This window comes from Ascaphus truei, chromosome 12 (genome assembly GCF_040206685.1).
Source record: "Ascaphus truei isolate aAscTru1 chromosome 12, aAscTru1.hap1, whole genome shotgun sequence".
In the NCBI taxonomy this organism is placed as follows: Eukaryota; Metazoa; Chordata; class Amphibia; order Anura; family Ascaphidae; genus Ascaphus; species Ascaphus truei.
The window spans coordinates 39,024,079-39,050,874 of record NC_134494.1 but is presented as its reverse complement, the minus strand read 5'-3'; the positions used below and the strand labels follow the sequence as shown (position 1 = coordinate 39,050,874).

Sequence of the window (26,796 nt, the reverse complement as noted above, 5' to 3'; positions counted from 1 at the left end):
CATTTCAGCTCTCTGGGCTTTAACAACGCATGTGACAAATCCGATGTTGTGTGGCAAGGAATGAAATGCCTTGCACACAGACTCGGTATAGATTGTTACATGTGACAAGCCATTATTTAAATAATAGGACAGTAACTGGTTAATATTGAGAGATTCCTCTTCCAACTATTATTATACCAATAGTTGTGTCTATATTATCCTATATACAGTACTAGAGTCTCCGCACCACTCTGGGGATATTAAGATATCACTGTATATATTTATCACACTGTAATATTTGTTTTATGTAATAACAGTTTATTATTTTAAATGCTGATCCATTAGTCCATAGACTTGTCTCTATGAGATATTACATGTCGGGGATATTTTGAATCCCTATTTCATACGATATATACACTGGCACGAGTGCAACTTTTGGGATCTCTTTCTGATCCTTCTTGGATCAGCCTTGTTAATAATATATACATTTATTCCCCTGTGCACCGTGCAATCTCTTACATATACCTATCATATAATGAAACTCCCGGTGAGCGGCTTGATCACTTCTCCATTCAGCGTGCGCAGTTTATGCCAATAAAACGCATAATATATATATTTAGCAGGCGCTTGGGTAGATTCATGGCAGAGGTGCGTTATCTTATCACTTCAGCGGGCTCCTGAAGACATTGTAGATGAAACACGTATGCCGATCAGTTCAATCGCACTCGGGTATGTCTATGCAATGCTGTGAAGCGGCTTCTCTGTGTCAGGGAAGCTTTGAGCTTCATACAAATGGCATGGACAGGAAGCTTTGGGCTGAACCTTAAGCATCGGATAAAGTAGGAGCGCATGGCGTCGTGGGCGCCTGTAGCTGGAGCGACTCGTGGCCTGTAGGATTGCGGAGGCGGGGGCCGTGATGTCACATGAGTGGTTTGCCCTCTGTGGCTGAGCCGTGCCAGTGACCAGGCCATCGTGCAAAAAACTAAAAAAAAATTTGTCGGCTGAAAAATCTGCGGCTCCGTCGGCTTCCTCGTGCTCACGCGCACTATGGCCCCATAGATTTTGTTTCCGTCGCGTGCCTGGTCGACGTGGCCTTAGGCTGGGGTCATGGTGCTGCAGACCGTGCGGAGGCGTCCGCACGCTGAGCGATTAGATTGCCTTAAGGCAGTGATCGCGTCCATGCGGCGTGCGGGCAGAAGCGGGAGGGGGCGCACGTTGCACAAGAAATCAGTTGAAACTGATCTCTTGGCGCGACAGGCCGGTCACATGAGCGGTTCGCCCAATGAGGGCGAACCAGCTCCTTGACGCCTCTAGACACGCCCCCCCCATGGTGAGGCATAACGCATCTCCACTGGCCACAAAACACACCCGCTTCACGCGGGTGACGTCACAGCCGCGCACGCCTCCGCACGGGCGACGGCACCATGTTCCCAGCCTGAGAGTGAGTCACTGACTCAAATATCCACCAGTTACACCAGGGCGCTCAACTCCAGTCCTCAAGCCTCCCCAACAGGTCAGGTTTTCAGGCTATCCCTGCTGCAGCCCAGGTGGCTCAATCAGTCTTTGCTTCAGCACAGGTGGCTCAATTAGTCCCTGATGAGGACGGGGGATGACGGCTGCGGAGGAGGACCATGGCGGCAGCAGTACGGGGGATGACGGCTGCGGAGGAGGACCATGGCGGTAGCAGCAGCAGAAGGCAGTGATGGAGCCCATCCGAGCAGACATCGGAAGTTGTATTGACTTGTAGGTCAGTTATGGCTGGGGCTGGCTCCATCACTGCTCTCTGCTGCCGTCGCCGCCATGGTCCTCCTCCTCGGCAGCCGCCATCCCTCTCCTTCTCCGGCACTGCTGCCCTCCTTCAAGTTGAAGTTGAAATTCAAGTTGCGAGAACGTCAACTCTTCTTCGGGGGGGAAAAAGCGTAATCAACGGCAAAATCCCGGATGTTTTTGAGATATTTTCAATTCCTCCCGAATGGCGATTTTAAGGAACAAAAAGCGGACATGTCTGGGAAAATACGGACGTATGGGTGTACTGTATGTGTTGTGTCCTTGTGTAAACCAAAGGAGGTAATGTTGGAACTGTTCAGGTTGTGGGGATTGGGGGTTGTTGAAGTGTGAATGGAACAACATTCGTTTTCATGAGTTTGGGCAAGTCACTCTTGCCCTTGGGAACCTACAGTACAAATAAACAGGAGCTCCCTTGGGCAGGAAGTGATCAGCCGCGGCGGGTTGATTAATGCATATATTTTTTTCAACCTATACATGTAATTCTCTAATTTCCAGGGATAGTACCAATACTCTTGTGTTTTAGACCAACCAAGTATTGCGTTTTGTTATTCCAGCACTTAGTTCATTGCAATTCACATTTACACAGGCGAACGGTGTCAATTCTCAGCTGGTTCTTCTTCACAAACAGATGTGCAAGTTCCTGTAGCTTTGGCAGCTCATGCAAGTCTTTCAGTTAGAATTTAAGTGGTAATTAGCATGATATGTTTCGTAACTGCGCTTTTCCGCTGCATAACTCTTGTGGCTGAGGGCACAGGAAGAAAATGTACGCGTACGATGTGTTGGTTAAAATATTTATACTGCTGTGTTTATTATGTGCTTTGATTAAAAGTTCTCATCCTAAAATGCAGCATTAAAAGCTTACACTGCCTGCATCCTGGGGACTACCTCCAACAGGGATTCCTATGTCTTTTAAACATAGAAGTTTTCAAAGATATACTCTTTTTAAACCATTGCTGGACATTAAAGATGGCGGCTGTGTGTAAGGTCACCACAAGGCACGGATTTCCAAAATGTTCCACCCTGACTGCTGGTATTGGCTTTACAACCATTATCTTTGTTTTCTAAGGCTGCGCTTATAGTGACGGCGACGCGACATCGCCCAAAAACAAATACATTGCCGCCGCCGCGTGCGCTTATAGTGCGTGCGACAAAGCGACGGAGCGACGTCGCCGTCGCGAAAACTGGAAGCCGTCAAAATTAGATTTTTCAAGGGCTGTCGCGTCACGTGACGGCCCTTGAACAAATCAAATAGCCAGAATCCCACGCCGCCGCCGCCCGGCGAAACATAACTTTCACCGGTGGCGACAGGTGACGTCACCCGCCGTGTCGCCGTCGCCATCGATGGCACTATAGGCACGGCCTAAGGTGAAGAAGTATGATGGTTGAACATCTTTAAGGGTTCTTATGTATTGGAAGGAATTCATTTCAAATCCCCAGTCAATCTCAACACCTTTGAAATAAAAGGTCAAAAACAATAAGGAAAATAACCTGCCCATATCCTGTACATTCAGCTGGCGGAGGGGGGATCATTTCAAAGTGAGCAAGATGTATATAAAACCAATGCAAAGGCAATCAACAGGATACATTTACCCAAACAGCCCCTATATCGGGTATAAATGTTAGCCCTTTGACACGTATTCCTGCAGTACGCTTCATTTTGTTTGTGATGGTTTTTTGTTTCCTTTTGTATAATATATACTTTTTGTAGTATTTGTTCTCCAAATCCCAGAGGGCCTAGTGTGCACAAGTGACAGGACACAGGCTTCTCTGTTAGTGGATTAGGTCCTAATGCTTGGGGCTCACCGAAATTGCATAGTAAGTGCAAATGTACCTTGTTAAAATCCAGACATGCACAAATGTATGCCAAAAATATTGACCCTTCTGCTGCAAAGTATTTTCTCTCAGCCGATGGGGGAGGTAGCTGTGTGTTGGATTTGGGACCAGGCAGACAACGTGACTCAGTTTCTCCGGCTTGGCTTTGACCCATTTGGAGTCTGGCACACAATCATTAACTTTTGTGAGAAACATAAAGCTGTAGATATACATTGTATCACTTCTTGTAATTCATGTTAAAAAAGAAATAACTTAAATAATGCACAAAATCAACTCTTTCCGCCTTTAGAGTTGCCAGACGGTCTAGGGCGTTTGGCTGCACCTAAAATGCCGCCGTGCGGGGAATTTAAAGATGGCGTGTAGGAGCGGCTGGTCTAGGCAGGGTTGTAGTCCCGTGTGGGATATTTAAACATGCACTTCTTAGGCCCGGCTTGTCGGAGCGGGCGGTCGGGGAGTGGCATCCCTAGTTTGTCGGGTTCAGCGCACGGCGGACATCACAGTGAAATGTCCAGCGGCAACGTACGGCGTTTTGGACGTGGCCAAACGTCCCATTCCATTGCCAGGTGGCTTCTCCAAAAATACTGGACACAGTAGTGAAAGGTGCAACACGCTCGAGAGACAGACACTCACACCTGTCTCCGCTCTATGCTGTTTCCTCCTCTCCTTAGCTCCACCCCTGGGCTTCTGACGTCACCTCCTGATTGTCTGCATTACTCAGCAGCAGCCAATCAGGATGGAGGAAGCTGCCCAGCCCCCTAGCAGCAGCCCTGCTCTCTCCCTGCTCGTGGAAATCCCACGTCCACCCAAGCCGGTCAGGTCACTATGTTCAGAGAGCGAATATCGGTATATGCATACATGTCCAGAGAGGTAATACCAGTATACACATACATGTCCAGTGTTACACCTGGCAACCCTACCTGCCTCTGCCCTCTAAAGGATGATTAAGGTTGAGAATTCCCAACAGATTGGGGTTTTTATGGGGGGGGGGGGGTTGTAATTTAGCAGAGACCTTGTTCATTGTGTTGCTATGCACAGATGTGCAAATTATTTATCTATACTTCAGTGTATTTTCCTGTATTGGATATTACATTATGGTCTACAGTTATGAGGAAATGAACAACTCCAAGCTATCACCACGGGCAAACACATGTTTTAATTTCCAAAAGGGTGTGTGTGTATAAAGGTGAGGTCTGGACTTGCCAAATCTAATGGTACAGCGAGCTGTCTGATACAGTATATACAATATACTATATATTTAGGACATTATATCCGTGTAGCCCTGTCTGGTTTGGGCGATCGGTCTGCCCTCTTCCTGGCAGTAATCCCTGGTAAGGGCAGGTTGCCAGGAGTAATCATGGGTTTTCCCCACACTCCTGCAGCTCAGTGAGTCACAGAGAAGGTAGTGTAATCAGGCCTGGTGTCCAATCAGGGGCAAGGGGCTGGTTGCTACTGGATCTGTACTCAAGGGGCTGCACTTCCTGTATTAGAGTCTGCCCTACCTTGAGATCAAGGTCTCCTTGACAGGTGCAGGCCTCCATACTCTTGCCCGTCCCTAGGAAGCGTGGAGACTTCCCCTGACTCTCAGAGTAGAGTACTACTTCTCCTTCTTCCCACTAGCTTTCAATCGTCAGGGACAGAAGTATAGTAACAGGATCTCTTTATTCTCTATGCACACAGCACAGCGGTCATCAGCAGCTTGATGACCGCTGTGCTGTGTGCATAGAGAATAAAGAGATCCTGTTTACTATACTTCTGTCCTGAGATTGAAATCTATTGGGAAGAAGGAGAAAGAGACTCTCAAGCAGGGATTTCTCCCCTTATCCTGGGGACTGCAAGAGATGGAGGCGCTGTCACCGTGAGTACGAGTCAGGTTATACCCCAGAAGCCTGTCCTGTTGCTATCCCCTACCATCATGCTGGAGACTCAGGGCTACTGTTTATCAGCAGGTATACACCACACCACCACCAGCATAGTTTTCCCCGTAATAGACCCTATCTGCAATTTGGGGAGGGGGGGGGGGGGGGGGTAGGGGGGAGGGGGTATTCTTATTTAATTGCCATTTGAAATATTGTGTATCCACCTTTGTCTTGCCATAATAGAAATGTCAGGATCACATAAACCGAGTACTCTAAAATGCTTCGCTCCTTTCAAACCTGCAGGCCTGTAATAACGTTTCGTTATGTAGATGCGGATGTTGGAGCGTTCACGGAACTCCAGCAATTACAGGGTTAATATGTCTGCCTTTATATCAAGGTAAATAATACTGAAACCAGATAACTCCACTGTAGATACACTCCATATACAATTGTATTGTTGGTAACATGGAAGTGAAGTTCCCCAAAGAGCCTGTTTTTAAAGCAATAAATATTTCAGAAGGGGGTATCCTAAAATGATGTAAACTTTTCAGGTAGCATTTTTATGATGTTATCTTTAGCTATGTGCCCAGCATTTGAGGCTGCAATCAGACAGGCTTCAGTGGCGCATATCTCGCTATCATCTTCAGCCCCTGTTGAGCCACTGCTGGATTCCAGGTAATATTAATAATAATAACTTTCATATAGCGTCTTTCTCCCAGTGGGACTCGGAGAAGCTACAGTACAGCGCGCGGTACGCAGCACACAGGAATGTTAGAGGTACAGGTCCCTGCCCAGAGGAGCTTAAGATTTTTGGTGCCTGAGGCACAGGGAGATAAAGTGACTTGCCCAAGGTCACAAGGAGCTGACACCGGGAATTAGAACCAGGTTCACTCGATTCAAACTCTGCGTTATTGTCCGTTTCTGATGTCATCCTCATCTTACTTTTGGTCGTCTTGGTCTTTTAATCTGTTTTAGAATCCAGTTCAAATACCAACTTTGTCCAACGATATTAATATCTAATTTTCGATCTGTCCAGCCCACCGCAATTTTAATTTCTTCCCCCTTGTGATGTCACAGACTTTTGCTTTCGAACCCAATCATTATTTTTCCTGTGTTGGTGTATTACCCAGCATGCATCTCTCCATACTTCTTTGCGTTGTCTGAAGCTTCTGAATTATCTTCGCATCTAGGGTCCAAGTTTCGCATGCATACGTGAGCACGGGCAGCATACACTGTTCGGAAACTTTCCTCTTGAGGTGCAGTGGGAGGTTCCCTTGAAATATGGTGCCACTTTAGATTTCTGTTAACATTGCCTTGAAATATTGTCTAGTTTCTTCCAAATGTCTCCATCCCATCTTCATTGTGCTCGGGAAGACGTATAGCGGTAGCGGGTGCTCGGAAAGATGCACAGTGTCACTAGTTGTAGGCTTAGGCCTGGGACATAGTAAGTTTAAGCTCGCTGAGGCGGGCTGTTCCACGCTGAGCAGATGCACAAAGCCCCAGCATCTGTCATCAGCGCGGCTATAGTTTCCCCCTCCGCATGCGCGTTGATGCGTGCGGAGGCTCAGAAACTTTGCCGAGACAGGCAGGTTTCAAATTTGCCGCTCGGGGAAGCGGAGGAGCGGTCACATGACCGCTCCGATCCAATGGGAGCGGGGGACTAGGCCCGCCTCCCGCTCCGCCTCCCGCTCCGCCTCCTGACATGCCTCCGCCCCACCTCCGCCCCGCCCCCTGAGCGCGCTCACTGCCTCGCCTGCAAGGACAGAAAAAAGCTCAATTTTCAGCAGGCGAGGCAGAGCAGGAGCGCGGCTCAGCGCGGCTGAACCCTCTAAGTCCCAGGCCTTAACCATACTTGGACATTTTGAATAATATACCCAGCTAATGTGGCAAAGGTACTTGGAAACATGCTAATGAGGCCGGGATGGCAAGTAAATATGTAACACGCCGAAAAGCAACGGCGCTCATTGTCCGATCGCTGGATTGTCCTTGTGCTTGACAGTGTCCAGGAAGAAGGCATGGAGGCAGAGGATGCAAAGTATCCCCGGAGGTTAAACAAAAGCTCTCATTCAAACCCAAACCTGGCTGCCTACTGTACAAGGGAGCAACACTGCAAGAACTGGAAGACGAACTTGAAACCATTAAATGGGATGTTGTTGGCCTTCGTTAAATAAGAAGAAAAGATGAAGGCCTCATTGAGCTCAAAGGTTGAAACCTATTATAATATAATAGCAGAGAATTTCAACTAGAACAGAAAACTCACTTCAGCTTGCATGAAATGCATGGGGACACTTGAACAAGCAATTATGAAGAACTTCTAAAGATTGTAGTTGAAAGCGCGTAAAAAAAAACTAGAGTAACTGCTGACAAAAAACAGGATAAGAAAATAACTGACAAGAAATTAAGCAATCCCAAGACTCGAGATCAAGACTTGAATATGTAGAGCTGTACAAGACGATTTTCAAGCGCGTGACTGAAAATGTACTGCACCGACACACTTTATTCGAGCAAATACCCAGTATGTACCTGGCAGATACCTGGAATGCGCCGCTCCTCACCTCTGACAAGCCCCGTTGCGTTTGCCTTCCCAGCCTGGGTTCATGCCTGGCTGACGGGCGGCTGATCTGTTAAATGATAATGATTAGGATTTAATAGGCTGCAATGCTTCGCGTGTCTACCAGATGGCATAAATTCATGAATTGTAATGCAGTATATATATATATATATATATACTGTGCAGTATTGCAGCCAGCGGGAATAAAATGCTTCAATCCCTGCTTGGAAAATACCTCAATGCACTCGGGCAGAAAACAGTCACAAACCTCAATATACCCGGGTATACCCGAATTCGTGGGACTAGCCGAGCTCGAATAAAGTGTGTCGCCAGTGTAAGGGACTTTACCTGGGATATGGTGAAGAAGACTACTGGAGACAAAGCAGCGATTTGTGATTGGGAATAATGCACTTATCACAAAAAGTGTTGAGGACTTCTACACCCCAAAATAAAATGAACAAATGATGGTGCAATAAAATCACAAATGTATGATGAAACACAGAAACTTGGCTCATATAGATTGCCTATATCTGCTGTGTTTTCTCATGAGCATCATCCTGAGTGAGAGCCCTCCTGAGTGAGCCCTCCTGAGTGAGAGCCCTCCTGAGTGAGAGCCCTCCTGAGTGAGAGCCCTCCTGAGTGAGAGCCCTCCTGACTTCCTACATACCTTGTTCCCCGTTAATGCTGATTCTTCACCTGCTTTTTGTAAGTAGGCGATCTATATGAGCCAAGTTTCTGTGCTTCATCATACATTTGTGATTTTATTGCACCATCATTTGTTCATTTTATTTTGGGGTGTTCCTGAATCATCGCTCCCTACTACCCTGGATGTTCACTGTTGCTTTAAGGGAATCTGTACAATTCCCTTTGAAGGTTGAGAATTTTTCTATTTCACCTTACACCCATTTTTATGTATTCACTTTATATTAAGTATCTATGATCTCACACTGTTGTTGCTTAGCGTCGATCTAAATCACTTGAGTTTCTGAGGGCTACTACATGAAATTGAATGCAAACACCGATAACGTAGGGAATAATCCAGCAGAGGAAGAGCGAGAAGAAACCACCAATTATGTACCATGCGCCCTTACAGAGGTGGTGGCAAAAGCAATAAAATATGAAGAATGGGAAGACGCCCCCGAGAAGATGGAATTAAAATTGAAATCTTGGAAGAAGTATTTGGGGGCTGTTTTTTTAATTTATTTTTTGTGTGTGTGTGTGTGGGGAATTGTTTGTGTAGCCACAGGGGGGAGGAAATGAGTGGGAAGAAGGGGGATTTAAGGAGTGGGATTTAATGGGAGGGGGTAATTGATGGATGAGGGGAGAGTGAGAGGGTGTAATAGGGAGTAAGGAAGAAATGGCTGAGGGGAGTAAGTGAGCTAGAGGGGGTAAGATTGAGATGGGAGAGGGGGTAAGATTGAGATGGGGAGAGGAATACATGGGAAGAGGGGGACATAGGTGTGAAATTGGGTGGCTCGCAAAACTGCCGGCATTGGGGGGGCACGGTGTGCCGTTGGAACACTAGTCCTGGGCCCTGGGAAATCCATTGGCGGCCCTGGCTATGACAACATTGGCCGGCAAGTAAAAATGGATGGGAACCTTTCGAATGAAATCAATAGGCGAAAGAGGATTGCATGTGCTGATCTGTGTGACTGGTTGATTTCAAGTGCTGTTTGTATTAAGTGTGCACTTAGAACCAGAAGGAAAGGGAAGTGCTGTGTATACTAGTAAATACTAGCAGGCGTGGCTGAATTTGGGGAGTGTGCAGTGGGTTAATTTATTTTCAAAGTGTGTGGTAATTGAAAGCCTGTAACCTTTGTTTTTTTTTCTTCTTCTCCTGCCTGAACCAGCAGTGGGTGTGGTTAGTTGTTTGCTAACCTGGCACACCTGGTGGGTGTTCCTATTTAAACAGAGGTTTCTAACTAATTCGGAGCTTGTTTATCCTGATCTGTGTGACTGGTTGATTTCAAGTGCTGGTTTTATTAAGCGTGCAGTTAGAACCAGGAGGAGTTTGAACAAGGAAGGGGTTAAACAAGGTATAGTAGTTTAGTGAAGTACAGTTTATTGTTGGTACTTATAGACTTCATAGTTGCAATAATGAGCAGGATTGAGAATGCCACTCAATGCACATCTTGCCACATGTATGTGCACTTGGAGCAGCTGTTCCAAGGAGCATACCTCTGTGAGAGGTGTGAGCGGGTGGTCTCTTTTAGAATCAGAGATTGCTGATCTGAAGAGGAAACTTGCAATGTTGAGGGACATTGACAATCTTGAAAGAGGTTTAGTGCTCACTGAGCAGGCCCTGGCTGGAACTAGTGGTGCAGCTGGTGGTGCTGTTAGTGAGGAGCAGGTAGGTAGCTGGGTAACAGTTAGAAGGGGAATCAGGGGCAAGAGGAAGAGCCAGGCCAGTTCTGTGCTGACTCATCCCAATAGATTTGCCATATTTTGTGAAAATATAGGGAGTGTCAGGGCAGAAATGACAAGGGATGGGGGAGACTGATTCCTCTAGCAGCCAGGGGAATAGTTCCTCCAGCACATAGGGGACTCGGGATGTTCAGATACCAAGAAAGATTGTGGTGGTAGGGGGGGACTACATTATTAGGAAGAATCTGTTGCCATGACCACATGAACCGAACAGTTTGTCGCTCGGGTTCGGTACATTGAGGATCGGGTAGACAGATTGTTGGGTGGGCTGGGATTGACCCGGCGGTGTTGGTAAACGTTGACTCCGCAGGTAGACAGTTAGAGATTAGGGAGGTTAATGTATGGCTAAAAAGTAGTGTTAGAAGGAGGGGTTTGGATTTTTTAGAACACGGTGATTCGTTTTCTGAGAGGTACAATCTTTATGCTAGGGATGGATTGCCCCTCAATGAAGAGGGGTCTTCTGTGCTAGGGGGGAGAATGTTAAAAAAGTTGATGGTGATTTTAAACTAGGATGGAGGGGGGAGGGGAATGAAACAGATAAACTAAATAGAATAGATGAGGAAATAGCAAGGGGTTATGGAGGTAGAATGGGGGCAAGTACGAGTTTGACAAGCAGAGAGACACCCATAGTATATACAGATAATACTAGAAAAGTTCTGAAGACTAAACCAAGTTGGCGCAGAAAGGAAGGAGCAGATAAGATAATAGTACAGGCTGAAAAAAACTTAAATGCATGCTTGCTAATGCAAGACGCCTGACAGATAAAATGGGGGGGAGCTTGAATTAATAGCTGCAAGAGCGCAGTATATCATAGGCATTTCTGAAACATGGTGGTATGAAACTCATGAATGGGCAGTTAATTTAAAGGGTTATTCCCTTTTTCGGAAGGATCGAGCAAATAGAAGAGGAGGTGGAGTATGTTATATGTTAAGCCGGTTCTAAACCCTATTTATAAGGGAAGATGTTTATGAAGGGAATGATGAAAATGTGGAGACCTTGTGGATAGAAATTAGCAGTGGAGGTAAAAGTATAAAGAAAATGTTTGTAGGGATATGCAACAAACCACCAAATATCTGTGAGATTGAGAAAGCTAAAATACTTTTGCAAAACTAGGTCATGTTTGCATAATGGGTGATTTTAATTATCCAGATATAGACTGGGGCAATTAGATTAGCATTACAACAAAAGGAAACAGGTTTTTGGGGGTGCTTAAAGACAATTATATGACCCAGATTATTGAGGAACCAACCACTAGAGGGGCAATACTGGATTTGGTCATATCAAACAATGTAGAAGTAATAACAAATATTCAAGTCCTGGAACATTTGAGTAACAGTGATCATAACATGGTCTCATGTGAAATAAATGATCAAAAAACGGATTTCTTGGGTTCAACAAAGACCTTAAACTTTAGATAGGCAGATTTTAATAAATTGAGGACCAATCTACAAGGAATAAATTGGGGTGATGTTTTTGCAGAGAAAAATGTAGAAGATAAATGGGCAGTCTTTAAAACATAGTTAGAAAAGCACACTTATCAGTGTATACCCTTGGGTAATAAGTATAAAAGAAATAAGTCAAAACCAATGTGGCTAAATAAACAGGTAGGGGGGAGGGGAGTAGATGGAAAAGAAGAGGCAAACATTTAGATTCTTTAAGTCAGAAAGGACGGAGACATCGTATCAGAATTATAAGGAATGTAACAAAAGTAGCAAAAGTATGGTCAACCATAGTACCTTAATAACAAAAAAATTAGAAAAGTAAATACAGTATAGGACCCTTTCAGTCTGAGATCTGCAGGCAGATTATTGGAGATAAGGGAAAAGCAGAGGTATTAAACAAATTCTTTGCCTTTGTGTTTACCAGGGAAGAATCAATTGTAGTGCCGCAGGAGGAAGCCACAACCTCTATAATAACAAACAATTGGTTAACTGAGGAAGAAGTTCATAGGCGGCTTGATAAAATTAAAGTAAATAAGGCACCTGGCCCCCGATGGCATACATCCAAGAGTTCTCAAGGAGTCAAGTTCAGTAATAGCCAAACCATTACATTTAATATTCAAGGACTCCATTTCCAAAGGCTCAGTACCACAAGATTGGCGTAAAACAGATGTGGTGCCTATATTTAAAAGGAGAGCTGGATCACAACCGGGTAACTACAGACCTGTAAGCCTGACTTCAATAGTGGGGAAGCTACTTGAAGGTTTAATACAGGATAATATTCAGGAATACCTAAAGGAATTTTTTTTTATTAGTAATAGTCAGCATGGACTTATGAAGAATAGATCATGCCAAACTAACCTTGTTTGTTTATTTGAGGAGATAAGTAGGACATTAAACGAGGGTAATGCAGTTGATGTGGTCTACTTAGATTTTGCAAAGGCTTTTGATACTATTCCACATGAGGTTGGTGTACAAAATAAAGCAAATTGAACTCAGTAAAAATATATGAACCTGGATTGAAAACTGGTTGAAGGACAGACAACAGAGAGTTCTCATAAATGGAACTTTTTCAGGTTGGGCTAAAGTTGTGAGTGCAGTACCTCAGGGATCGGTACTGGGACCTTGGGCTTTTTAACTTGTTTATTAATGACCTTGAGGTTGACATAGAGAGCAAAGTCTCCATCTTTGTGTAAGGATCTGTGAGTCCCGCTACCCTCGGCGCGCCCCCTCCTTACTTTAGCCTGCGATCGGGTGCTCCACTTCCCCCGCCTACAGCGTCGCATCACCTGGGCCATCTACCAGCCATCGGACTACGGGCGCATGCGCATAACGCGCAGTAATTAATACCAAGCCCTCTGGTCCCGCCTCTGGGTGGCGCCCACGCGGGGGCATCATCAACATGTCATGTACATGCGGGACGCACGCTCTACACATGCAGGTACCGCATCACCAGCCTCCGCCTGTAAGCCCTCCCACACCTGTCTCCTGCACCTCGTCAACCAATTGCATCAGACGCTCCTGACGCGCCGCCTCTCGCCTTGTCCTCATTGGTCCCAGTATGCCTTATATGCTCAGCCGCCCTCATTGGCGGAGCATAAACCTTTCTACTAGCGAAGTGTTCACTGCTGTCTTGCCTCCACAGTCTTGTCGTGCTTCCAGATCCTTGCTCTTGACCTTAGCTTTTCCTCCAGACTACGCTCTTCTGTTCTCCTGACCTCGGCTACGTACGACCATCCAAACCTCTCCATCCCGACCCGGCTAGCTCCTCGACGACCCACTCCTCTCCAATACTGACCTCGGCAAAGTACCACAACGATCCGCCTCTCTCCAATCCAGACCACGGCTAAGTATCTCCTACGATCCGCTACTCTCCAACACGGACCTCGGCAAGTATTACTGACAATCCAGACCTCTCCTACCCCGACCTGGCTACCTCGACCAATCTACACTCCGGACGCGCCCACACAGCTGTGGGTTGGTGTTATATCAAATTCCACCTTGGTCTCGCGGTCACGCCTTGTTTGTGGTGAGTACTCAGTTACACTTTGCTGACGACACTAAATTGTGTAAGGTAGTAGAATCAGAGCAGGGTGTAATTTCTCTCCAGAAGGACTTGGAGAGACTGGAAACTTGGGCAGGTAAATGGCAGATGAGGTTTAATACAGATAAATGTAAGGTTATGCATTTGGGAAGCAAGAATAAATAGGCGACTTACAAATTAAATGGGGATAAATTAGGGGAATCCTTGATAGAGAAAGATTCAGGAGTGCTGGTAGACAGCAGGCTTAGCAATAGTGCCCAATGTCATGCAGTGGCTGCAAAGGCAAACAAGATCTTATCTTGCATTAAACGGGCAATGGATGGAAGGGAAGTAAACATAATTATGCCCCTTTACAAAGCATTAGTAAGACCACACCTTGAATATGGAGTACAATTTTGGGCACCACTCCTTAGAAAAGACATTATGGAACTAGAGAGAGTGCAGAGAAGAGCCACCAAATTAATAAAGGGGATGGACAATCTAACTTATGAGTAGAGGCCAGCTAAATTAGATATATTTACATTAGAAAAGAGGCCTCTAAGAGGGGATATGATAACTATATACAAATATATTCGGGGACAGTACAAGAGCTTTCTAAAGAACTATTTATCCCACGGGCAGTACAAAGGACTCTGGGTATTCCCTTTAGGTTGGAGGAAAGGAGATTTCACCAGCAACAAAGGAAAAGGTTCTTTACAGTAAGGGCAGTTACAATGTGGAATTCATTACCCATGGAGACTGTGATGACAGATACAATAGATTTGTTCACAAAAAGGTAGGACATATTTTTAGAAAGGAAAGGTATACAGGAATATACCATATAAGTATACATGGGAAGGATGTTGATCCAGTGAGTAACCTGATTGCCAATTCTTGGAGTCAGGAAATAATTTATTTCTCCCCTTATGAGATATCATTAGATAATGTGTCACTGGGTTTTTTTGTTTGTCTTCCTCTGGATCAATATACTGTAAGTATAAATATAGGACAAAGTATCTGTTGTCTAAATTTAGCATAGGTTGAACTTGATGGACGCACATCTTTTTCCAACCTCATCTACTATGTTACTAGATGGGATGGAGGCATTTGGAAGAAACAAGGGAACCTTTCACTGACTCCCAAAAGGGAAGTTTTTGACCAGTGTATTCTGCCTGTGCTCATGTGTAGATGTGAAACTTGGACCCTAATCGCAAAGATAATCCAGAAGCTTCGGACAACTCGAAGTATGGAGAGATGCAAAAGCATGAAAAAAACTAAAATAAACGTGTTCGCAAGCAAACACAAGTTTGTGACGTCACAAGGAGGAAAAAATGAAAATGTCATGGGCCGGACATATCACAAGAAGGAATGACAAAAGATCGTACTCAGCTGGATTCCAAGGGAAATGAAAAGACCAAGGCGACGTCCAAAAGTTTAAGATGAAATCAGAACGTGTTAGAGCAACATGGAGAAGTGAGGCTTTCAAACGCATTACATGGAAGATCAATGGGGGGCCTTCATCCAGCAGTGGATTGACATGGCCTGATGTATAATCATTGCGGAGACCATCATACCGCAGTGTGTGTTTGTGTGTGTGTGTTAGTGTTATATACATACACACTAACATTATTAGTAATAAAGCCAATACAAAGTAATCAAACTAAGGAAAGAACTATAGCATTTGACGGCAGATTGGCCTTACACCCTATTTGATCCTCGGCTTTCTTTCGTGTGCACGAGAGCCTTCTGTCTATCCCAAGAATGGTTCCATTCCCATATTGTATTTGCCCCTACGACCCCTACTGGGAGGTTATTCAAACTCAACTCGAAGTTAAATTACACATTAGCCATTCTCTCACCTGGAAGACACCAGCGTGATCCTCTTCCTTCTCTCCTTCTTTGCCTTCTTTCAGTGCAATGAGTGTGAAGCCTCTGAAGTATGCCGGGCTTGCGGCAGAGAGAGTTACTGCAAAATAAAGAAAATACACTGACAAATTGCAGTGGCAAAGGAAAAACATCATGGCGGTGACATCATGGCGGTGACCAGTGATGAAGTGTGCTTGTGTGGCAACATTCAATTCATTGGTGAGTGGCAACATTCAATTCATTGGTGAGTGGCTTGGTGATGTTTTACCGTGCTGTAAACATGTTCAATACAAAACCTTTCCAAACACTTTATATTGTGTCCACCTGTGGCATTTTTGACGTTTGTTTTAACTTATGGTTTAGAAGAAGTATCAATAGTGTGCTCCCACTGGGCCCAGCAGCCCATGGAAGAGAGATGTGTTATTCCTCTCTAGCAGTAATGCATAACGTATTCCTGATTTTTAAATGATACATTCTACATTTGCTACAAAATATCACTAATTGGGATTTGCATATGTAGATACGAAAGGGTAAAATGCTGGGAGGTCACTTCTGCACTAAAGGAGCTTTAAATGTGTCTAGGACAGACACTGTTACACTGAGCTGCTCTTAATTATAGTCCAACTGTAACAATGACATTTGTACATTACAGTACTTTTGTCCGTAATCGCTATTAAAATCACTGTTCCCCAGAGCAAGGGAACTATCACGATTTGAGCGGATGTCTAGAGATTTAGGATAATCACTGGCTCATCTTGACAGCTCCAAAAAGATGACTTTTTGTACACCACTTTCACTGTAGTTTCATAGCATGCAAGGTGTGATTTGATCCAGTAATCTGAGCAGCTGCCGTATGACCTTGAAATCGTGGCAAACTTTATCACTTTGACTGCCTTGTTGTGAGTATAGATAAAAGTAAGGCCGCGTGTATAGTGCTGTCGATGGCGACACGACGGATGACGTCGCCCGACGCCACAGGCGAAAGTTATATTTTGCCGGGCGGCGTCGCGGGTTTCCGGCCATTTGATTGGTTCAAGGGCCGTCACACGAGGCGACAGACCTTGAAAAATCAAATTTTGCCGGCTACCAGCTTTCGCGACGGCGACGTTGCTCCGTCGCATTGTCGCTGTCGCGCTTACTATAAGCGCACGCGGCGGCAATGCATTTGTTTAGTATAAACACTATAAGCGCGGCGTAATGGGTAAAGCATCAGATGCCAGTTGAAATACATCACATCTAAAACAATGTAGCAATTGGAGCAAGAAATACCTATTTAGCTCTGGGAAAATATATATAATGCAAAAAAAATGTGGAAAAGTTAAAAAAATAAATAATGAAAACAAGATGATGGATCTGTAACCCTCACAAACTATTGCCTTGGATACACTCTTTGTTAGTATGAACGGATTAGTTCCAGGATTATCCCAAATCTTCACTCCTTTCAGCAACTCTAAAAATGGGGGGAAAAGAGAGAAACCCAAAGCATAATACTGCATTTATATTGGATAAATGGGGGTACAACCGGCTACCATTTCCCTTGCATAAAAAAACAGAATGTAGGGCAGGGGCTGGCACGATCGTCTTCACCGCGCCTCGCCAGCGCGGGCTGAGCCTGCCAGGCATTTCCGTGTGATGTCCGCCAGTCGCGTCTCGCGGCCCTGCAGCTTCCAAGTCTCTGTGCAGCAACGGCACTCGGGGGTTGTGGCATCGTCCGCTGTAGCCGCAGTTCTATAGTGCGTGCGCGCGGCAATTTTAGTTGGCTGAAGTTAGGGCAAGAGCACACATGGCGCTTCGCGGCGCCGCGTGCGCGCGCCTCCGTCTGCTGGGCGATGTGTGAACATCCCCAGCAGACGGAATAATCCGCGAGCGGGCGGGGGGAGCGGGCGGGGGGAGCGGGCGGGCGGCGGATAAATAATGTAATAATAAATGTGAGAATAAATAAATAAAATAATAACCCTCCCGTCACCCGTCCCCCCAGCAATTTCATCAGCCAATCAATGAAAACGTGGTGCAAGGAAAGTAAGCGCAAACCTTAACAACATATATATTATTAAAAATAAAAAAACAAAATTAATATCACCAAGAGGAGATGCAGCTGGTGTGAGTGATTTCACAATCACCCAAAGTAACGTCTGGGGGAGGACACAAAGCGCAATATTCCTCTCCAACTCAATTTAATTAATAAAAACACTCGAGCAATGAGGCTCCAACACACTCACATGCTCCAGGAATAAGAAAGGCAATTTCACCACTCTGGGTTCAGACGCAGTAGAATGCTCCGGTCAGCTGCTGCACATCCACCGCTTCCGCGTGCAGACGGCGTCTGACGTCACGGCCCAGCTCTCTCAGCGTTCCGGCAATAGAGGAGGGGCCTCCTTGCTCGAGTGTTTTTATTAATTAATTTGTGTTGCACTATATTTTTTCTTTTTTCTTTACATATGCTGCTCATTTCGAATTGAGATTTCCCAGTGACTTTCCACCTTGGGAGAGGAATATTGCGCTTTGTGTCCTCCCCCAATCAATGAAAACGTCTGGACATTGACTGGCTGCTGAAACTGACGTCGCGCGGCTGCAGCCTGGATTCACAGTTTTTGAAAGACTCCAGCTACAGCAGCAGTGACGCCGCCGCGCTTCGCAGCCAATGGCAGTTTCAACAATGAACCGCCAGGGGTCCATGACGAACGCGCGCACGTCGTGTAGCGCTGTGGTTGCTCCAGCGCTTAACATAGAGCAGTTTGAAAGGCTCCGGTGAAGACGATCGTGCCAGCCCCTGCCCTACATGCTGTTTTTTCGTGTGAGTGAAATGGTAGCCGGTTGTGCCCCAATTTAGCCAATATAAATACAGTATTGTGCCATGGATTTCTCTCTTTCTTTTCCCCCATTTTTGGAGTTGCGGAGAGGAGTGAAGATTTGTGATAATCCTGGAACTAATCCGTTCATACTAACAAAGAATATATATCCAAAGCAATTGGTTTGTGAGGGTTACAGATCCATCATCTTGTTTTCATTATTGTTTTAACTTATCCCACATTTTTTGCACTATATTTATTTCCTTTTCCCCCCCGGGTTATAGGCATTTCTTGCTCCAATTTCTACATTTAATTTATTAAAGTACTGTAGTGGTGACAGTGCTGTGCTTCCAGCTGCAGGGAACGTCAGGAATTTCCCCTCATTTTGATTGTTATGCATGTTTTATTGTGTTGACGCTTGCACCTTGCACTTTATTTCCACACTATACTATTGGATACTCGCTGGTCTTCCACATTTGATTTCTAAAACAACCAGGTCTCTTTCCTAGTTCCCAAAGCCAAGAGGCGTGGGGGACTGGACAGAGATAATAAGAAAGCGATATCGAGTAGTAATGGCAGTGCAATAGTGCACACAACAGAAATACCCTCCAATAGTCCTACTCACAATGTTGGGGGGTATTTAAGGCAAAATCCAAATCAGTGCCAATCCTGATGATCTTGGCACTGTAGTGGGTGATTCGGTGATTGTGTTTTTTTCCCCTTCACATGAACACAATCACCGAATCATCCACTACATTACCAGGATCATCAGGATTGCCACTGATTTGGATTTTGCCTTAAATACCCCCCAACGTTGTGAGTAGGACTATTGGAGGGTATTGTGTACACTATTGCACTGCCATTACGACTCGATATTGCTTTCTTATTATTTTTGTACAGTCCCCCGCGCCTCTTGCTTTTGGAGAGTATGGTGTGGAGAAGACTTGGGACCAGTCTTACAAGGGTTGAGTGGAGGAGTACCGTGTTTAAATGTTATACTAATTGCACTTTTTTGGTCACTTGTGTTTTTGCACATTGCACTCACTGTGCACGATCACTGTGCACGATCACTGAGCACGATCACTGAGCACGATCACTGAGCACGATCACAGTGCACGATCACTGAGCACAATCACTGAGCACGATCACTAAGCACGATCACTGTGCACGATCACTGTGCACGATCAATGCGCACGATCACTGCGCACGATCACTGCGCACGGTCACTGAGCACGATCACTGCGCACGATCACTGCGCACGATCACTGCGCACGATCACTGCGCACGATCACTGCGCACGATCACTGCGCACGATCACTGCGCACGATCACTGAGCACGATCACTGTGCACGATCACTGTGCGCGTTTTGAGCTCCACCTATTGTTTTTTGTTATCCTCATTCCTAGTTTATTTGAATCATTTTAAAGTTTAGAAGAGCAACTTTAAAAAAAAAAAAAAAAATCAGATATGAAGATACCCCCCAACGTTGTGAGTAGGACTATTGGAGGGTATTGTGTACACTATTGCACTGCCATTACGACTCGATATTGCTTTCTTATTATTTTTGTACAGTCCCCCGCGCCTCTTGCTTTTGGAGAGTATGGTGTGGAGAAGACTTGGGACCAGTCTTACAAGGGTTGAGTGGAGGAGTACCGTGTTTAAATGTTATACTAATTGCACTTTTTTGGTCACTTGTGTTTTTGCACATTGCACTCACTGTGCACGATCACTGTGCACGATCACTGAGCACGATCACTGAGCACGATCACTGTGCACGATCACTGAGCACGATCACTGAGCACGATCACTGAGCACGATCACAGTGCACGATCACTGAGCACGATCACTGAGCACGATCACTGAGCACGATCACTGTGCACGATCACTGTGCACGATCACTGCGCACGATCACTGCGCACGGTCACTGAGCACGATCACTGCGCACGATCACTGCGCACGATCACTGCGCACGATCACTGCGCACGATCACTGAGCACGATCACTGAGCACGATCACTGTGCACGATCACTGTGCGCGTTTTGAGCTCCACCTATTGTTTTTTGTTATCCTCATTCCTAGTTTATTTGAATCATTTTAAAGTTTAGAAGAGCAACTTTAAAAAAAAAAAAAAAATCAGATATGAAGAAGGTGGTTCGTTGGCGCTGAACCGTGCTAATTTCAGCTTTGGAGGACTCCCTGATTCCCAAGATACATACATGTAAAAATAGCGCGGGTACTTCTTGGTATTTAAATCCCCTGGGTCAGGTGGGCCAATAGGAAGCCGGCACTGATGACATTGCGGCTTCTTATTGGCCCATGTAACGGGTCACTTTAAACCTTAATTGTGTTTTCCCTGGAACGCACAAGAACGCACACTACGTTTACTGGTAAGTATCTTAAGAGCTAGTGGGTCTCCGGAGCTCGTATCGTCGTGGTAAATATGGCTCATATGACTCATTTTGCTATTTAGGGCTTTTCCATAAATATGTGCAGGGGGAGCGAGGTAGAGTCGGAAAATTGTCCCGGGCCGAGAGGCTGTGGGTGGCCCGTCGCTGGGCCCTGGCTCCCGGCTCTCCCCAGCCACTGTCTGCCTCTTTCCACACCATCGTCTCTCTTTCTCGCCGGAAGCCGGGTGCACCTGGAAGTCAGGCCCAGCTTCCGGTTCTCAGCTGGGGAGAACCAGGAGCCGGGGCCGGCGGCGGTGTCATCCAGAGGTAAGTGGTAATTGTATTTCGGGTGGTGGTAATTATATATATTTCTATTTAGGAGGTATATATATGTGTATATGTATGTGGTGGTGGTCATTTTATTTGGTGGTTGTGGTTGTGTGTAGTGTTCTTTAACTGGGGGGGGGGGGGGTAGTGGTGTCTGTATTTGGGGGGTAGTGTTCTTATGTATTGGGGCAGGTAATTATTGTGTGGAGGGGTTGGGTATCGGGGAGAATTGTGTTTGTGTGGGGCCAGGGAAGTGGTGGGGGGGGGGGGAATGAGTGTGAGAAGTGGGGGATTGGGGGAGTGGAATTGAGTGACAGGTCAATTGAGTGAAAGCGGAGGAGAGGGGAGAGTGAGGAGAGATGGGATATAAGAGGGAGGAGAGGGAAGAGTGAGAGACAGAGGCGGAGAGAAATAAAGGTGTGACGGGGGAGGGAGGCATAGCAATGCGGGGGGTGACGGGGGAGGTGCAGCACCAACATGGGTTGGCTTGTGGTGCACTGTCACAGGTGGGGGGGGAGGAGAGGAGGCCTGGGTGAATCTCTAGTTCTGGGCAATCTGTAATTTATAGAAATCGGCAAACTCGAGAAGGACGGGCAGTTTCTACAAAGTGGGTTACAGGGCAGTACAAACGAGTGTAATATTAGATCAAGCCTTGACAGTTGGAAGGGATCGTTGCAAACTCCTCATCTCCCTCTGATTTGGGAATGAGTGATATATACACATGTAGCGGAGGTTATCGCTTTCCGATGGGACCTAGACCAGGGGTGCAGAAACTGGGGGGGCGCAAGATTATCTGCAGGGGGCGCGGTGGTTACAGAGGCACCGCACGCTTCCCGAAGGCACTTTAAATTAAGTGCCGGGGAAGCGGCGAAGGCCTCTGTAAACTTCACTTCACTGAGAACGAGGAGCACGCGGATACTTTGGACCACGAACAGTCTTTTGGAGTCTGATCTCAGATAAGTGCTGCATGTGGTTGGGGTGAGGAGCTTGTTCAGATAGACGTGTAGCTTGTCCAAAAAGTATTTGAAGGAAAGACAGGAAAGGTGAACTTTGCACCTGGACTCAAGTGATGACCAATCTAGTTCTTTGAGCATTTTGTAGTGATGTGTGTTGTAGTTGCATTGGAGAACAAAACGGCATATTGAATTGTAGAGGGTATCAAATTTACTAAGGTGGGATTGGGTTGCCGAGCCATATACTATGTCCCCAAAGTCGATAATTGGCATTAGCATCAGCTGTGCGATACGCTTTCTGACCAGCAGACTTAGGGAGGATTTTTTCCTATAAAGTACACCTAGTTTGGTATAGGTTTTGGATGTCAGGGTATCAATGTGCATCCCAAATGTTAAATGGAAGTCAAACCATATGCCCAAGTATTTAAAACTAGTAACAGGAGTTAGGGTGGTATTAGCGTTGGTTCTGATCTGGAGCTCAGTCATTGGAAGCTTTCAAATTTGGCCTTGGTTCCAAATTTCATTGTTACAGTCTTGTCAGTGTTTAAAAACATTTTGTTTCGGGAAATCCAATGTTCAAGTCTCAAAAAGTCAGATTGAAGTGTGTGTTCAAGGTCAGAGAGGCTAGGGCTGTGTGCATATGATTTGTGTAATCTGCATACATGTGTATTGAAGTTCCCTTGCAAGCTGTAGGAAGATCATTAATGAGCACTGAGAAGAGTAGGGGCCCCAGAACAGAGCCTTGTGGGACATCACCAGTGATATCCAAGGGGTTGGAGTTAGAGCCTGAGATGGACACGTTGGGATCCATCTGATAGGTAGGAATGAAACCAGTTTAAAGCATGCTTCCCTATTCCAGAGCACTGGAGTTTAGGCAAGATAACATGATCAACAGTATCAAAAGCCTTTGCAAAATCTAGGAATATTGCACCAGTGAGTTGTCCCCGTTCCATTCTATGCTGGATCTCTTTGCAAAATTTTAGCAGGGTAGTTCCCGTGGAGTGTTTGGGGCGAAAGCTAGATTGGAATTGGCGAGGGAAATTTGTCTTGGTATTGTAATTGCTTAATTGGGAGTGAACACATTTTTCCATGATTTTGGATTGTATTGGGAGAATAGAGCAATCTGTAGTTTGAGACAGTGTTTTTGTCCCCACTTTTGAAGATTGGGACAACTCCAGACAGGATAGAGTTGACTAGGGAAGCAATTGGTTTGGCAATGGCTGGGGCACCAAGTCTTAGGAACTTAGATTGCAGTAAGTCAGGTCCACATTCGCTGCTTAGTTTTAATTTGAGGAGCGCTTGTGTAATTTCCTCTTCAGATACTGGGACAAATTGAAATTGTGGGCAGTGTTGGGAGGGGGTGGGGCTATAGGGGTACTTAGAATGAGGTTCATGTTTGTGGTTTGGGTTGCGTTTCACTAATAGGTTAGTAGCACAACCCACAATGTAATAATTGAATGCATTTCAATGTCAATGGGGTTTGTCAGAGTAATATCCCACTTAGTGATATTATTTGGTTGTTAATGGTTAGAAGGCTGGAATATATTGTTGATAACCTTCCAAACGTTAGCTGGGTTTTATGTATTCTGACAAAGATTGTCAGAGTAATATTGGGCTTTTGCGTGTTTTGTTTGCCTTGTGCACATATTCTGCAGGCATCTGTTTTTTAGATCCTTGGTAGTGCCAGTTACTTTGTAACTTTTCCACAAGGCATCCCTGAAATGGTAGAGTGCTATAAGGTCAGTGGTAACCCATGGAAAGTGGGCCCCCCGTACTCTTATTCTGCGTAGTGGAGCATGGGTATCACAGAGGTTTGAGAACTTGGATTGGAAATAGTTGAGCGCAGAATCTGGGTCGGAATTAAGTTGATTCTGTACCAAGGGCAGTTGGTAAGGTCAGCCAGAAACTGGTGTGGGTTAAAGTTTCTAAATGTTTAGTGAGGAGAACTTTAGGGCTTGATTGGGGCGGTTTAATTTTCCTTACACAGTACACTATTGTATGGTCACTGAAAATGTCAGGAAGGATGCCAGAGGATTGGATTCTGCTGGGATTTGAGGAGAGAATCCAGACTAGCAAGGAATAGTTGTGCGATTTCAGGTTTGTCCGTGTGGGTTGGGAAATGAGTTGCGATAGGTAAAGTGACTTGAGTTGTGTCTCTATTTTGTTGTTTTTAGGGTCAAGCCAATTGAAGTTGAAATCCCCAAGAACTAGCAGCTCACTCGTCTCATTCAGAGTGGAAATGGATCCAGGAAACTGGGTGATATCAGTCAGGGACTGTAGGGGGGCCTTAGGGGGGCGGTAGATGCCAGCAATCAGGACGGTCTTAGAAAAGGGGAGGCAGATTTTGCCAAATAGGATTTCAAAAAACGGTGGGCTTGGGAGGGCAATTTAACAGTGTAATAATGGGTTAACCATTAGGTTGTGATATTGCAGTTGGGGCATTATTCCAAGGGAACTACCATTTGAAGTCACTGGGAGATTAATGGATAACCCCCCCCCACCCCCCCATAAAATAAGCAGTAATTATTATGATCCTGGCAGTTACCAGTGAATAGTTGAAAACCTACTTTACATTATAATCGCTCAATATCAATGTGAGAGCGATGGCAGACTGACCCCAAAGCCTTCATTTATTGTGACGGGTGCTCTCATCACGGTCAAAGTTGCATGAATTACATTGTATTCAGTGTGATGTCCACTCTATTCAGCAACATCATTTATGGCATCGCTTGCTAATAGGAAGCAGTTGGATGTGCAGAGCGATATAATTTACAGTACTCATTCCATGATGACAGCTCCCAGAGGATGTTCAAAGGTAGAGCATGAGCAGCATGGGCAGCACAGCTGTACGAATGTATCATTAAGCATTTCCCAGCTGAAGAAGTGCTTATCTGAGGGGTTTTCTATATAATGTTTTGTTTATTTATACCGTAAATTGTGGCAGTGTTAATCCAGTTGCCACAGCGGAATAAATATAATAAATATACATTGGATGTGATGCGTTTTTTTACTTACTGAATATATTTTGTCCCGCGTTTAGTAATCTCGCTCTTAATCAAGAAAAGCGAGCGTATGCAGTGTGTAGATAATGAGTTTTGTGAAGGCAGAGAGACAGTGATCTCATAGATTGTATCTACATTTTCAATAAGTGATTACATGCTTTTTATTGGAATATATAGACTGCCTCATCTATTACTTTTGTAACCCCCTGTGTGATGGGCTCCACACACTCGCACTGCCCCCTGGGAGGTTCCTCTCCAATGTGCTCTGGACATGGAACTGTTAATGGACATAACAGCCAATAATAACGGCTGTGGAGGAGGTGGGACTAAGAGGGAGAGGAGCCTTTGAAAAGAGGGGCGGCCACGATGAGTCAGAGCTGCGCGGATCTGAGTGCTATCGGGTCCGGTCAAGGATTGCAGTGTGCACACGTGGCAATAGGAGCAGATCGAGAGTTCACGCGCCGTTGGAGGAGACCCTCAATGGTTATACAGCACAGCGGCACTGCCGCACAGGCCTGCAACGGCTATACAGCACAGCGGCACTGCTGCACAGGCCTGCAACGGTTATACGGCACTGCCGCACAGGCCTGCAACGGCTATACAGCACAGCGGCACTGCCGCACAGGCCTGCAACGGCTATACAGCACAGACGCACCGACGCACAGGCCTGCAACGGTTATACAGCACAGTGGCACTGACACACAGGCCTGCAACGGTTATACAGCACCACGGCACTGCTGCACAGGCCTGCAACGGTTATACGGCACTGCCGCACAGGCCTGCAACGGCTATACAGCACAGACGCACCGACGCACAGGCCTGCAACGGTTATACAGCACAGTGGCACTGACGCACAGGCCTGCAACGGTTATACAGCACAGACGCACCGACGCACAGGCCTGCAACGGTTATACAGCACCACGGCACCGATGCACAGGCCTGCAACGGTTATACAGCACAGACGCACCAACGCACAGGCCTGCAACGGTTATACAGCACCACGGCACCGACGCACAGGCCTGCAACGGTTATACAGCACCACGGCATCGACGTACAGGCCTGCAACGGTTATACAGCACCACGGCATCGACGCACAGGCCTGCAACGGTTATACAGCACCACGGCACCGACGCACAGGCCTGCAACATTTATACAGCACAGACGCACCAACGCACAGGCCTGCAACGGTTATACAGCACAGACGCACCGACGCACAGGCCTGCAACGGTTATACAGCACAGTGGCACCGACGCACAGGCCTGCAACGGTTATATAGCACCACGGCATCGACACACAGGCCTGCAACGGTTATACAGCACAGACGCACCGACGCACAGGCCTGCAACGGTTATACAGCACCACGGCACTGCCGCACAGGCCTGCAACGTTTATACAGCACCACGGCACTGCCGCACAGGCCTGCAACGGCTATACAGCACAGTGGCACTGCCGCACAGGCCAGCAACGTTTATACAGCACAGTGGCACTGCCGCACAGGCCTGCAACGGCTATACAGCACCACGGCACTGACGCACAGGCCTGCAACGGTTATACAGCACCACGGCACTGACGCACAGG

The 26,796-nt window shown here is 46.0% G+C and overlaps 1 protein-coding gene across 1 annotated transcript in view; it reads right to left on the bottom strand.

Moving 5' to 3' along the window:
• The window catches only part of SPON1 (spondin 1), a 211,336-nt gene that overhangs the window by 177,141 nt on the left and 7,399 nt on the right, over nt 1-26,796 (bottom strand). Inside the window, exon 2 of the mRNA XM_075567377.1 lies at nt 15,753-15,859. Coding sequence (XP_075423492.1) covers nt 15,753-15,859 — 107 coding nt within the window. The remainder of the gene's footprint in view (nt 1-15,752; nt 15,860-26,796) is intronic.